At 40.8% G+C, this 15,933-nt stretch overlaps 1 protein-coding gene across 2 annotated transcripts in view; it reads left to right on the forward strand.

The window, feature by feature from the left end:
* The window catches only part of map7d1a (MAP7 domain containing 1a), a 39,109-nt gene that overhangs the window by 3,286 nt on the left and 19,890 nt on the right, over positions 1-15,933 (forward strand). For both annotated transcript variants that reach the window (XM_053327559.1, XM_053327560.1), the window contains exons 2-3: positions 12,076-12,276; positions 15,365-15,433. In XM_053327559.1, coding sequence (XP_053183534.1) covers positions 12,076-12,276; positions 15,365-15,433 — 270 coding nt within the window. The remainder of the gene's footprint in view (positions 1-12,075; positions 12,277-15,364; positions 15,434-15,933) is intronic.

A 15,933-nucleotide genomic window follows, 5' to 3' on the forward strand; every position in this document is an offset into this window, starting at 1 on the left:
AATTTGAATAAAAGGACCCTCTGTTTAAAAGTGGTATTAACATGATTCAAATTGAAACATGTTTCTGTTTTTATAAAAACAGGTCTAAAGTATTTCGGTTGACAGTTTTATACAAATAGTTCCATCTAAGAGTACAAATGGTTGTAAGCATATGATTGACCTGTGTTATGAGTGAGGGTGTCGTTGGACATTTTTTTCCCTGTAAGTCCCTGGCCCCCAAAAGTTTTGAGATCCCCATGACCAGGCTGCTATGCTTTGCATATTTATTAAAAATGATCAAAAGTTGCTCTTTCAGCTTGCTGATCAGTTATGGTGATCAGAACTCCAACAATTCTCCTAAATAACTCAAGCACAAAAAGCTTGATGTTTTTTCCACATTTGCACAGCTGGAGCAGATTGGGATGAAGTGTTGAATATCAGTGTTGTTTCTGAGGGAGATTTTACCTTTATGTTACATTAGTGGGACATGACACTCTTATAAAGAAGAAGAGTGTGTCTCGGATAGAAGACACATTTTCCTTCCTATCAGCTCAGTAGATTGTGGGTTGCCTGCATAAAATATCCTTGAGGGAGATTTAAACAGCACCTGGAAGCAGCAGGACAATTGTCCTGGTTGTGAACTAGAGGCCCTTGGACTGGAGCTGATGAAATCCTGGCCTGGTATTGAGAAAATCTGCTGTCAGGACTTTTTGAGAAGATCTTCTAATCCCTCTTTTCTTTATGCAGGCTTTCTTCTCTCTGAGCTCTCCCGTTCTGCCTCTCTTTGTCAGTCGGCTCTGTTTGGTCATCCTCTTTAATCTCTGTACCTGAACAGCTGAGCTGTGACTGGGCGAGATGTATAGACTTTTTTTATTTTCCTTTTTAAGATTTACCATTTGTAACACATTGACAGACATCCTAGATGTATGTAACTGCTCTCTGCACTGATCTCTAAAATAAAGACTGAAATAGAAGATACAGTGGCAGTGTTTACATTGTTAATGAGCCATCATGCAAACTTTGTTTTGGAGAAAAGCCATAAACATGTTGAGTATAAGGAGTCTCATCATATTGACAGTGAGACAGATCATAGTTTAGTCTTTTGTCTAATATGGGAGACTCTGCCAGCTCTAACTGTCAAGCATGCATTAAACAGGACCAGTCAGCTTCAGCCGCAAGAGTTGTTATGTAATCAGGGGAATATGTGCAACCGCATCCCAGTTTTGGAGAGAGGGCTGCTTCAGTGTCTTTCTAAATTAGCAGTGGGCAAAATCCTGTGGGGATTCACTGCCTAATAATGGTGCCTGATAACAGAGAGAACAGACATGGTTTTGCACAGGATTTGTTGTGAGCAATATGAAGATGAGTGATAAATCACTCTGTGTGTCACCATGAGCTGGACATTTTAAGGGTTAAAATAATTTATGCTGACACAGAAATTAATATATGATTTATTTCTGCGGCTGTGGCAGAGAATGATAGCACAACATAACATTTATCCTGATGTTTTTAAATCTCATTTTCATATTATTGGGTAGTTTACACAAAAGAGGACTAATTTATGTGTAAACTCCATCCTGCATAATCCATTTAATTCATCATATGTGGCTGCAAGATTACTTTGTCTATCAAATGACTTTCTACAAGCATTTTAATCCCTGTTACCTTTTGGAAGAAATGACAAAATGCTTGGATGGCTAAAAGGATTAGACACACCTTAAATGTGCAAACTGAGAATTATTATACCACCTTTCACTTGATAAAAGTGTCTTTCTGTGTGCAGATGACATGTTCAGTTATGCCCAAAGCCCACAATGAACACATATTAAGAAGTACTCAGTCATGTATGAATTTTGAAGAGGAGGGAAAAGAACAGAGGCATCTGAAGAACCGACTGAAGACATGCCAGCACTGTGGCATTGAAGTCTGGTCTTTAAACTACAGTGCAGTTTTTAAACACTGACACATTTTAAGTGGTTTGGGTTGTTTTGCATCCAGAAGATTGGATTTAAAACTAAGATTAAAGAGCCGAGTTCAAGCTCAAGGTGTAAGAGGGTTTTCACATCCATAGTGGTTGAACAGTTTAGAAATCAGTGATAGTGTCACATTTTTTCTCTATATATTTGCAGCTTTTGTATGTGTCTTTGTTCAAGAAACATATGTGAAGACTTCCTTTGCTACATTGTCCAGATTCAAGAAATAGGAAGTCCAAACAAGAGAGGAGACCAAAGCTATGAGTAAAGAAAGACAGAGAACAGAGGAAGGGTCATGTAGTAATCTGAAAAGGGAGGAAAAAGGTGATGGAAATGTTTTCCCCTGAGTTAAGCTGCCCACATACAGGATGCATCATGTCAGGTCTGGTCTGTTCTGTAGCACCCAGATGCTGTAAATCACACTGCCCAGACACTGACCTCTCATAGGGGAATAGAGGTGGATCTCTAACCCAGCACTCTGGAAGGCAAATAAGATAGAAAGTCTTCCTATTAACCAACACTCAAACTGTGCAAACTCTGTGTTGGCAGTATTCTACCAGGAAATGGCTACTGAAAGTGGCAGTCAATGTTCATGTTTGTTTTGTGAACCTTTGTGAGTCAGTCATGGCAGACAGACACCATTAAATTTAAGCTTCTGAACTTTGTACATTGAGAGGTTATTTTTGACCTTGCATTTTAGATGTATGTTGTCCAAAAAATACACAAAAACAGTGTTTACACCAAAAACTTAGATTAAGGGGGGGATTATAGTCGAACTTGCCTACCCTTGAACCACCCCTGACCCACTAAATCCACTAGGTAGCTCAAATACCCGTGGGACTAGTTTGTGTGGTCTCACCTTGTAAATAAGTGTAACTGCCATATGTGCTGCCTGATCTACACCAAACGATATGACACTTGTTTTTCAAAGCACGTCATTATTATGAGCTCTACTTTTCCATGCCCATTGTAATGATGATTATATAGCCATAGCCTTATCACATATGTTATTAGCCACACTTATAGAGTGTCTGTGAGCTACAGTTTTGGTAGACTGGTCTCCAAAATGGGCACATGATACTTGTAACTTACTTGTAACCCATTTTGCCCCAAGAATGTGACTGATTTTAAGAAATGACTTTATGACATACAACCTTGTATTCATCTCTTCAGCTCCTTTGGTCTTTGGTCTTTTTCTTATAACAGGACCCTTTGATATATAATACAGTTGATCTTTTAGAGAGCTATGACTTTTCAAGGACCACCTGTAACTTCTTGAAGTTGAAGGACTAAAGGTCCTGGTAGCAGAGCTAAAATTGATTTGGTGAGTAAGTGTGTTTAAAAAGGTTCAGGGTCTCCAGTGTTGAGGTGTTCATGGAAGAGTTGAGTTTTCAGGCATTTCTTCAATGTACCAAAGGAGTCAGCAGCTAGGTATCTCATTCCACCATCACAGAACCACAAATGAGAGGAGTCTGGATAGTGGATTAATTCCAGGTAGTGATGGTGTTACCAGACAGTAATGGACATACAGTGAGTGAGTGACTCAATGTAGGAGGTTGCGACTCCATTCATTGCCTTCAAGGCAAGCATCAAAGCATTGACATGGATAAGAGCTGTGACAGGGAGCCATTTGAGGGCGACGAACAGAGGCGTGACATGAGCTTGTTTAGGTTGGTTGAACACTAAATGTGGCGGTGCATCTTGGATCCTCTCCAGAGGTTTAACTGTGCATGCTGGTAGTCCAACCAGGAGTGAGTTGCAGTAGTTCAGTTGTGAGATGACCAGCACTTAGACTAGGACTTGTGCTGTATGCTCAGACAGGTACAGCCAAATGTTCCTGATGTTATACAAAATGAATTTGCATGAGCAGGAGACTTCTGCGATGTGCTCAGTAAAGGTCAGCTGATAATCTAGTATAACTGCATGGGTTATACTCGGAGGTAATAGCATCTTTTTTTGGCTGGCGAGTGAACTAAGTATGCCAGCCACTTATACATATTTTACAGGCATTTGGTTGGTGCTAATTTTGTGCTCTGAATACACAAAGACAAAGTACTTTGCATTGTGCATTAAGAATCAAATAAGAAATATGGTATAATAATATATAACTAAAATTAAAAGGACAGACTGGGACACTAGATGTTTTGATGTTTTGTTCTAGATGCAGCACAGCTGCTGCAGCTGGACACAGTCCCTGAATGCCAAACATGCTATTCTTACCACAGACCCTCTCATTTAACAAGCATGAAAAATACACATGTGCTATTTAACAGTCATCCGCATTTCATAACCCTCTTGCTTCTTTCAGTCAGACATACAGAAAGCAGGTTGATGCTGCAGTGGTGTAGCCTAAATTTATCATCAGTCATCCATAGCGCCTCCCTCCCTGTGACATTAGAGGACAAAGAGAGGGAAGTCTTGATTTGGACCATGTAGCTTGTTCCCACCTCCACCACGTCTGAAAATATCCCAGACGTGGCTGCTGTGTGCTCTCTGCCGTCTGACGATTCCAGTCACCAGACCTATCTGCTAATATTAGACTAGTCGCTGTTCAACTAAAGGGCACACATCATATACTGTAAACACATCATGATCTCCCTACACATCCCTTGGCAGGTGTACCATATGTCATCCAAAGCCACCATATGACTCACTTTACATTACACATTAATACACCACATTAAACATTTTAAGATCAGTGCAGTTTCTGTTGATGGAAATGTTTGAACCTTGTCCCTGAGTGCGTGGTATTGGCCTCCTCATAGTCACCTATGATTATGAAACCCATGATTCGTCCAAGTTGAAAGCAGGAAGGTTCTGGGTTTTTGTGTGGGGAGACAAAAATCCAGTTAATGATAGCTGTTGGATGTAATTGTATGTTGGAGGGTCATGAGATCACTGCTTGGGCCTGATTTCTGCTTTAGGTAATGTTTAGAAAAATAACCATATCGGAGCAAAATGACAAACAAGTTACCTCAGACAAGGACACACACAGTTCCAGCTCTTTCAAAATGTCAACAGTGTTGTCCTTATGAAACATGTCTCTAGTTATAAACTGTTTCCATCAAAACAGCCCAGAGAAGCTTCAGGAGCAGATAAGGAATATTGCTGATATGTCTTTACTGATGACACGTTTCCAAAAGGGCCTTTTTAAAGTCACTTTTACAGATAATTGAGAAGTTAGAAGTACCTTTTTTAAGACTAGTCAGTGTATTAAGCTTCTATTTGGCCAGCCACAGGCCATTGAATCCCCTTGTATGTATTTCAAACCTCATGTTAAGATTGCAGTGTAAGCTCCCTCTTAAACTGGATTTATGCTTCTCAGAAGACACAGGAAAACGTCTTTATAAACCTACGCTGCAGCCAATGCAAACACTCTCCAAGTAGGGTAGGTGGGCTTTATACAGACAAGTATAAATGAAACAGCCATGTAAATGTTCCTGAGCGACTCCCATGCACATTCATAGAAATGAATCCCATCATATTCTGAATAAAACTGGCCCTGGGTTGTGACAGAGGACCAGAAACCTCGACATTGAGACCAGTGAGGATTAGATCATGCTGTCACTTCCCAACCCCCCAAAAGGGACGAGGAGCAGGTTGCCAGGAGCGACTCTCTGGCATGCTGATATACTGCTTCTAGTTGTGAATGGTAGTCTGCGCGACACAAAAATCCCTCCTCGTCCTCTGATGTCATTGAGAAAGGCTTGAGTTCAGCAGGTCTCGACACTCTACCCGACCACTGGTCAGGCTTGTCTAGGTTACTTATCCGTTCACTTTGCAGCATGTTGTGGGCAGGAGCAGATGCAAGGTCCCCAGGGAGTTTCTGCTAGTTCAGATAAGCAAAGCCTTTCATCAGCGCCAGTGCAGGAAAGAGCAGCAGCTAAATGCCAGGCATTGTCCTCAGCTCAGGCCAGGTGATGGTATGAAAGCTGTTGCGGTCAGTGACAGAGACACTAGTATTCACTGGCTGATTGACATGCCATGAAGGAATGCTGTCTCTTAGTGTCTTAAGCTTTGTAGTTGGTATGCAGAACCACTTTTGTATTGACATCAGCCGTATACTTATGACTGGATTCCTTCGGTCTGTATCAGATATCTTGGACCAGCTTTCTTTGAGATTACTTAAATTAGCAGTAGTACAAAGTAGCAGGCCACAATTTGGATTATATCAAGGAAAAAATACCAAAAATTCTGTTACTATTTTACATTGTCAATCAGATATCTTTGAGTTTAAGGCTGTTGAATAAAGCAAGCAATGTGCAGATATCAACTTAGGCTGTGGAACCTTACTTAATGTGGGGAGTGGGGACCTATTTTTTCACATTTTGTAAATGAAACACATAATTTAATGAATGATCAATAGATTAATCCACTAAGAAAATAGTTATAAGTTGCAACCTCAGTTAGAGTAAACAAGTGTGTTTTCCATGTGTAGTTTGTTTGCATGTTTTAATGCTGATTTTTGTATCCAGTATCTGCATCTATTGAAAACTTTGCTATCCTGGACCTTTTAAACAAACACGCGCACGGCCCAGTCTGGCGTAGCGTCAGTGCTTGTTGTTTACACTGCGCTTCCTGTGTGTCTGGGCCCCCTTGCACTCTTACATCACCCCATTCGGTGCAGGAGGGACACAACAGGGTGAAGGGGCGACGGGTTAGGAGGGGTAAGCGATGAGGTAGTTCATTAGTCCCCTGGCCCATCCCAAATGAGATGCAGATCTATTCTCCCTGTGTTTCCCAAGTTCCTCTTCTCTTTTTTTTTTTTTTTTGTTGCCGCCCTTTTCCCTTTCCAGTCTTTTGATTTAACACTCAATACTGTTTCCTCGCCTGTTGTTTGCCTCATTTCCATTATTCAGGAGAATGTGCTGCATTTCCGCCCTGTTTACAAAGTGCTTAGAGTCTTACTTCATAAGACATTTAGGTTTTGTGTCTACTCTCTATCCTTGTATTTGTATTACCTTTAGTTAGTAGTCTAACCATTCAGTTGCACCTTTTCTTATCTGTTTGGCAGGAGACAGAAAAAGGGTTGTGCCTAAGAATGTAGCTCTTGGTTCATAAATATTCCATGTCTTGCCCTATATTTTAACTCTGCCTTGTATTTTAAAAATACATTGGCAGTACTCTAGATGTTGCATCACAAATGGAAATGAGCAGCAGTTGTAAATTATTTTCATCACGACTGGACACTATCACATATACGGTCATTTTAAAGCTTCCTATTACACATGCTGTATGTATTTACTTAACACCTGGAATGTATGCTTGTTTTCTGCCACTTTTTATAGCTCTTCTCAACCGAAAGCATCCCTCCCTAAGCTGTAAATGAACAGACGCTGTCATACTTCGCCGATTCTGTCATGTAGTGAGTCATGTGTTGTGCTCTCCTGCTCCGAGGTCACCAGAGTTTTTTTCTACTCAGATACACAAGTCAGAGATATTGTCTGAAGGCTGTATAGCCAGTGTTAAAATAAAAGCAATTTGACTATAAAGTGAGCACATAATCTTCCAAGGACATAATCCAAAACACCATGTGTTTTTTTTTACATTTACTATGGATTACCCAGTGCTTGGTCATAGATATTCATTCTTTGTTACGAAAATAATAAAACTGAAAGGGCTCTTGTGCCCTGCTTTGGAGGTGACTATTTATGCCAAGTGATGTGAAGTGTTAATAGGACAATTTGGAGTGAATATGGTGAATGTCAAAGCAGCCTTTGCTATGTATTATGAATCAAAAATTTCAAGTTGCACATTTATTTGGTCCAACCTGACATGCTTATAACTGGGAAAAGGCACTGGGTGTTTGTTAATTACCTGCTGATTCTCAACCTGCCGTTCTGCTCCCACACTGTGCTCATGCATGCATGCATGTATCCACCTCTGCAGGGCTTCCTGTACAGTTTCTGCTGACTTTTACAGATATTGCATCGTAGCATGTTTGTATCTAAATGAGCTCAGCTGAGCGCCTCAGGCTTTGTTTGACACCTGCAGCAAGAGAGGCCTCCTGGTGAGACATGAGGGGGCCAACTGGCTATGAAGCAGGGTGACGGTGTAAAGTTCAACCAATGATCACGCACAGCATGCCACAGATTCCTGAACCTCCTCTGACCCACTTCGGATCTCATGGCTGTCAAATAGGAGAATAAAACAAAGCAACCTTGCCAGGCCAGCATTGCTTTCAGAGGCTCCTAAGTTCTAGTTTACATATTACTATCACTATACTGCACAGTGGCAGAGAGTTACAAAGTGTGGATGTTCTCCTCACTAAAATTACAGGAACTTCAAAATATCAGATTTGGTTTCAAATCTGATATTCAAATTGGACATAATGTGCTTTTTGTGATTTTCTGCCATTTTTCTACTGTTATAATGTTGGGTGTCTGTGTTAAACATTGTTTTTTTGTTTTTTACTTTAAATCATGCAACGATATAACAGTAGATCCCCAGAATATAATGTAAACCTGCAAATGTGTATGATACACCCTCTTTAAACATTTAATATTTGTGACTAAATACTCAACATCCAAATTCAAAGATAGAGAAACTGTCATTAGCAATGAGGTAATGAGTTCTTACTCCAAAACCAATCTAATCTGCTTTATCAGGGCTATGTGGGTATAGCTTTTGTTTAATATTACAGCTATGTGTACGTGGAAACAGATTCCTGCCATCTTCAAACCAGGGAGAAGACGCTGCTTAAGAATGAGGTTTTCAGTACCTCTTCAGAGGGACTAGTGGTGCACACCAACAGCTTCCACCTGTCTGAGATGCAACCAAGCTTTGTTCCTGGCTTTCCAATAATAAGATGCACCAAAGTGTTTTTCCATGTCCAGGCTTGCTGGAGGCTCTAGCACCTCAGAGGAAGTTGGTGTGCATTGATTCATGAGTATGAATAATGTAAGTGATGTCATAAGAGGGTGGTCTAATGGATTTCGGCTGTAGTGTCCCCTGGGTGAGGTTCCTTTGGGAAAGCTGGAGTGTAAATATGGGGAAAGAGGGAACTGCAAAGGTAATCCAAGCAACCTCTGCTGATAGTCCCCTTTTGTTGTAAGATTTGTATGAATATCTTTCTGTAATTAATTCACATACAAACGCAGTACACCCTGTAAAAACTGGATAATTTGAATAGCTTTGCTCAAATCATATTTTATAACAACCAGAACACAGCTAATTGATTTCTGAAAAGATTTCCTCATTGCATTTAGTACATCTGAGCAAATATTACTTCAGCATTCTGCTCAAAGCACCGCATGAGGTTGTCCCAATCTTGTTTGCTGTAAGAGGTCACTGTGTAGAGAGTTTTCCAAATAAACTTGTACTGAGCACTATGTGAGGACAGACAAAAGTCCCGGAATTTGGGCGAGTCAGCTTAGCAGGCTTCTTTGGTTACTTTTATGTTGCAACTAGTGCTGAAACTATGAGTTGATTAATTGATAAGCTGATCAAAAGAAAATACATGTAAAAAAAAAAAAAAAGAAAAAATCAAATGTCAGTGGTACTAGCATCTTAAATGAGGTAATAGGGGGATTCAACTATGTGAAGACATTACGTAGGGCTTTGGAAACTTGTGCATTGTACACTTTTTATTTATTTTTTATTTTTTTACAGTTTATGTTTACAGGCTGATTAATCAACCAAGAAAAATCTTCAGTATATTAATCAATAATGTAAACAATCATAGGATGCAGCTTACCTCTAACCTTTCTTACACTCTGATTTTTTTGTTATGTACTCTTAGTCATCTCTGGTACACTGCGTTCCTCCAGTCGTCTGGTAGCGCAGACAGTCTGAGCTGCCTGCATCAATCAGCCCTTGTTTCGGTCCCTTGCTACGCAGCAGCAGTCCTCTCCCTCAGCTCCCATCCCACTTTCCTCCAGAGAGCTTCAGGTTTCATTGGTATTCATTGTCAGCGGCACCTACGTACCCGAGTGTGTTACATTCTTACTCTGCCCTTCATTGACACTACAGATCACAGTGATTGTCTGACCAGTTGCCCACAGTCCTGTCAGCCAGCAAGCCAGCCAGTTCTTTGTGGCTCCAGTTCCCAGGTGTATGAGAAACTTTCCCTAGATATAAGGCAACACAATGCCCATCTGTGAGAGCCACACTTAATCCCATCACCTTGTTGTCATATATGCCCGCAGGGGATCTGTTAGAAAATGTGTAAGATGAGAAATTCAGAGACTCAGTGGTGCAACAACTGGGGTTGTGTGCAGCATCATTCTTTTGCAAAAGTGATGTAGGGAATCAGAGGATAATTTCAGATATTAAATCACATTAAGTCTTCCATGTAAAGTGTCAGATTTTCCCGCAATACAGTAATGTAGAAGAACAGAGTAAGAAAAGCTAGGAGTGGTTGGTTTCAGTTGGCTCTAAATAAAACTGGTCACAAACGATGAGTGCAGTGTTTTTAGCCATTTCATTAATTTATCATTGTACATTACTAAGTTGCACTTTGTTCCAAAATTGTACTGAGATTACATACCAAGAACAGTTTCAAGTATTTATCCTGTACTTTCATTTTATCTCACTACCATCCTGCCCCCTCCTTCCTTTCCCCTCTCACTGTCATTGCAGTGTTTTGGCCGCTGTCCCGTTGCCATGCAGAGACCACAACAATGGCCCCTCTCTGTCAGAGCACATCACTGCCCAAGGAATGCTTATTTAATAGTGGCATGCTTTGACAGGGGAAACACAAAGTCTTGTCTTCCAGTTGAACTCTTTCATAGACTCACACACAGATTCTGCCCATCAGGCTTCATCCAAGTCAGGGTCATCGGTAAATTTCCCAGACTGATGACATAGCCTTTCCATGTGCCCAGATGAGCTCAGACAATCTTTGCCAAGAGGCCTGATATCTCACTGAATGCTACTAAGCATCTGTAGCTGCAGTGGTGAGAAGCTGATCTGTTTACTTGGCCGAAGGTTGCTCATGCAGACTTTTGTCCAATAATAATCAGAGTTTTACTCACAAGGGAGCAAGCCATTTGAAAAAAAGGCCTGTTTCCAAGGAGGTTTATGGCTTAAGAAGCACACCATACAATTGCATACTCCATACAAAGCTATAATCAATTCTTTTTGAAGTTGCACAGCATTGGTCTCACTCCTCATTGGTTCTCTTATAGGCAAACTGTTGAATAGCACAGCATTTGTATAGTAAATCTTTAGTGTGCTCACTGTTTCTCTGTGACAGCCCCCTACTGTCTGTGTTGTTTTTAGCCAAAGTCTGAATAATTTACAGCATGTTGCCCCAGTGTTTACCTTCAGAGACTATGCAGAAGAAACTGCTCCAACATGGTTCCACAGGGAACGCGGAGGTACAGTTCTGAGTGGACAAAGCCAAGTGTCCCTCCCATGAGGGTCTTTGTTTGGCAGTCAAAGCCTGGGCAAACTAATGTTTGAGTAGGAGAATCAAGTTCAGCTGCCTGCCAAATGTGAGTCATGGTGCTCTGAGTGAAGCTGCAGTCCCAAAAAACAGCCCAGCCATTCTTTTGATAAGAAACCTTTAAAATCTGTGGTAGCACAAATCACTGAACGGCCTATTGAGTATTTCTGATCAAAAAAAGTTTGACCAATTGGGACGGTGATCAATCTGATTCTGTTTCCCTAAGCAAATTCATTTCATCTCAGTCGATCAACGAGAAAGCAATTACTGCATTTTGTTCTGCCAGAGAGTTAGGCCATTTGCTCACGCCAGTGTGCCGATAAATCAATCGTGCTGCAGAGAAGTAATATTAGGTGTAGAGTTCAAGGAGTAAGCTTAACACCTATTATGTTGTGCATCTGAACAAATGGTGTCATCTGCATCAGATAATGTTGTTCAACAGACTGAAAGAAACTTTGTACAGGAACAGAAAAGCTTAGATTGTTTCTTCTGTGGTGTATTGCTTCATTATTGTTACAGTTTAGACATTTGACAGTCATCTCTTCTAGCCATGGACTCCACCCTTCACACTTGATAAATGCAGCTCTTGAGGAAGTTTACGTCACCCACACTAAACTCCTTCATAGGCACAGCGGTGAATGGAATGAGGACCAACTGGTTGAGTTTCATTTGTGTGGTTGTAACGTTTTACCCTGTCATTACCTCAATAGTTTTTTATTCTTTGTCTTTGAGCAGGTCCCCAGTCAGAACTGATCACAAACCCCACAAGGCCTGATCCAGAGGGGGAGAGCAGCCCCCTGAAGAAAGAAAGCACCCAGAGAGTGGAGTCCCCAGTAAAGAAAGATACAAACCGGAGATTGACCACCCCTACAAGACCTGATGTCATCCCTCGATCACCTGGATCACCGGCATCCCCTGCTCTAAAGTCGAAAAGAGGTAAAGGCAAACAGAAATGTTGCTTTAAAGTATTCATGTTATGTGTATAGAGTTCAGTTCCTTCAAGGTGAAACTTGTCGTGGAGACTGAGTGTGGACAGACACAAAGCTATGCTCTGATAATGGTGCAATACGCCTGCACTCTGATGGAGTTAGGTCAGCTCTCTTGAGGCAGGTAATGCTTTAGTATTGAAGTAAAAATTACCACATGCTCTCAGACCTGAAGCTAAATCCAATAGAGTTGCTGCAGTTTATTTTTAATCATTGGAACAAACAGGGAACAGAAGCTGCTAAGCGGAACTAGGCAGAATTAAATTAGTAAAGAACATGTACCAGTAAAATATGGACAAATGAGCTTTGTTGGTAAGTGGGTGGCCAACGCTAGTCACTGCCATGCACCGGCCTGTAATGAAAGGTGGGCTGAAGGAACGTGGATAGGAATCCCATTTCTATTAGTGATGCCAAGAAGGCATTTACTTTGACCTGGTAGTTGCACCATAGCTGTTTCCACAATGCCACCACTTGAACTCCTTGCAGCCATTGGCTAACAGTGCATGCAAACTCTAAGGAACATGTTTGAGGGTTTTGGGAGTGTAAGCCTCTTTTCTCTCTCCCCTTTATTCTTTATCCATTAATCCATTCACTGTGGTCATGGTCTTTATTCCCTTAGCGTGAGGTGAAGGGGATAAACCCCCACCAAGCCCCAAACTGCTCCTGAAATTATAACAGTACTGTCAGTTTGTATCCCATTCCCTTTATATGACCTTTGCTAGTTTTCCTAAGTGATTTTTGGCACTCTTTGCCAAAGTTGAGTCTATTTTAGGGAAATATGTAGTTGAGTCCTTAGTCTCCTGATTCCAAAAGTGACCCACACTTCCTTTTTATCCTTCTAGTTCCTTTTCCGCTGTTTCCATAAAGCTCATTACTTAGGCGGCTTTTCAGCACGCAGAGGGGTATGGTGAAGATGAAAATGCTTTGTGGCTCCTTAATTAGTCAAATTGAATGGTGAGGCTTCAAACATTTTCCCTTGACAACAGAAATTTGCTTCTGTTGACTAGAGCCTGCTCGAATCAAGGATTGTTTCATACTTTTATAATTGATGATGTTTGTGTCAGATAAGAACAGCGAAAGAAACCCATTTAAAATATTGGGACCGTTTCCTATTCCTTGTGTGTCCATTGGATCCATCCAGTTTGGGCTGCACATTACACCTTACAGCACTGCTGCTTTTTTACCGTGACGTAGAGGCAAACAACCCAGAGCTGTCATTTTGTGAAGATGCCAGTGTGTGTCCAGAGTCTGCGACCCAAACTCTGCACCTTGCAATATTTTCTATGCCACTCTGTTTTTTTGCTCTGCTCTGAAGTTTTGTGCATGTGACATTGTGAGTTGCAAACAGCAGCATATCACTCTGTCCAACATCATGCATATGAGGTTTCCATAGTCCTATAAATATCAAAGTGGGTCAGAGGTTCTTCTTAGGGGAGGCTGCATGGCAGATTGTTTTTGTGTTTCTGATTCACGCCTCCCCCTATCAGATGTTGCTGAAGGATAAGTTGCTTTGTGTTTGATGTTGAACATCTGGTCTGTGAGGATTGAGGAGGAGGATGTGGCGTGAAGACTCAAGAAACATCAAGACTGCAGCCTGTGTCAGTGTTTCCCAGTGTGAAGACATTTTTTGTGGTGGTCTGTGCGAAAAGTCGCCACCTCAAACTGTGATTCTATGCAGACTTCTGAAAGAGTGAAGTATTATAAAACTATGAAATAATCTTTTTGAATACATGCCATTTAATTCTGATTGGCCACGTAAAGACAACTTAGGAGATATAGGATCAGAAACTCAAGGAGATCACAGCCAAAAATTCTGATTTATGTTGCGAATCTGTATCATAGACTATAGGAGATATTTTCTCAGAGCATGTCTTCATTTGTAATCAAACACTTTGCTTGTTTTCATTCTTTGGAATTAATGTTTCCCACGAAGTTGCACAAGCGATCATGAGAGGATGCTGCTTAAATTCTTGAAATGGCTCCATCCCTTGCACTGCTCTTGTCTCTTGGATTTGTCTTAGTGAGTGGTCAGGTATTTGGAAAGAATGTTACGTGAGAGCATACATCAGAGATGTCACAGAAAGATGAGATATATGTAAGAGCTCCCCGCTGGTCATACCATATCACAGTCAAACATATACCCACATCCAGATGGTGTAGGAGATTTCGTGGTTGTGCCACATGCTGCAGCTTTCAATTGGAGGAGATTGGCTTGCCTGCAGAGTTTTCTTCACACTGGCAGCTGCCCTTTGGAAAGCATCAGTGCTGAAATGTTGACTTTGCTAGTTTGCTGTCATTGTCTTGTGACACGCATTTGTGGTGATACAAAGAAAATAGCCCTTGCTGCACTGACTTAAAAGCAACAAGGACAACATTTACTTATATTCATGCTTACCAGAGGGCAGGTGCATCTTTATTGCATTAGGACAGTTTTGATTTGGTACTGAAAGTATTCTTGACACAATGATTGATGGCAGAAAAAAACAGTACATGTACTAAGACTAGTACATTTAATTTAAACTAAATGCTTTGCAGTTGAATGTAGTGCTTTATTGAAAAAATACACCTTTTGATATATTGAATAAGACACGTTACACTTTATTTCGAGGAATGAGGAAATTAACTTCGGTAATTGTGTATTCGCCATCTGAGGTGAGCTTGTCTAACCAACTTTAATCGAGTTCTTAGCAAGAGCTTTTCAGTTTAATCTAATTTCAGTTCAGTTACATGGAAGTACAGCATGTTCAACACTTTGTGAGATGCAGTGCCAACAATTCTCAGATATCAAATTTCTCTCATGATGTGCTGGTGTTGCTGAGGGTGCAAATTTGAAAAAATGTGTCTTAACTGTTTGTTTTGACCTTGACCTGTAGAACAAACATACATAAATGTCAAGATTTGTTTATTTTTTTCAGTAAATGCTGTGTGTCTAAAAGCTTATCTGCCCAAATTGATTGGACTTGATACAAGTTGACGATATGACGCCTCTCATATGTGCACTCTTTTCTTCTGTCTTTTTTTTTTTTCCTTAAACCTAGACATCATGAAGTCAGAGGAGAGGCAGCAGCTTGCCAAGGAGCGCAGAGAGGAGAAGGCCAAATATCTGGGTAAGTGGGTGTGAGGACAAACCTTTTACATAGGGAGAGAGCTCCCCCTAGTGTTGGGGTGAAAGCGGTTGTTATTTTTGCTTTGCAGTTGTGTTGCTTCTGGGTTGGCTCTAGGCTGCAGATGGCATGAAGGATGTAGCACAAAAACATGGAGAGGTCTGTGCTTCTGTACGTACCTGTCTGAAATGAGCAAAAAAGCCAAGCCACTATTTTCTGCATGCATGCTCAAATTCTCACAAGCCACATCCAAACATTTGCTTATTATATTTTTGAGCAATCAGTGCTTTAGCTTACCTCTGCACTAAAATGTTTGTTCATAAGTTTTCAACTAAAATGAGATTTTTCTCACACTGACAAGTTCAATTTGTATTCAGTTTTGCATTTTTTGTGGTGTGATGAATATCTCTTATGACTTTTTGTTGTTGAGATGTTTGAGCACATCAACAATTTCCCCCAACTTCAACTGGAGAAACATTTCCTCAGTGCCTTGTACTTGGCCC

Source organism: Scomber japonicus, chromosome 10 (genome assembly GCF_027409825.1).
Source record: "Scomber japonicus isolate fScoJap1 chromosome 10, fScoJap1.pri, whole genome shotgun sequence".
Taxonomy (NCBI): Eukaryota; Metazoa; Chordata; class Actinopteri; order Scombriformes; family Scombridae; genus Scomber; species Scomber japonicus.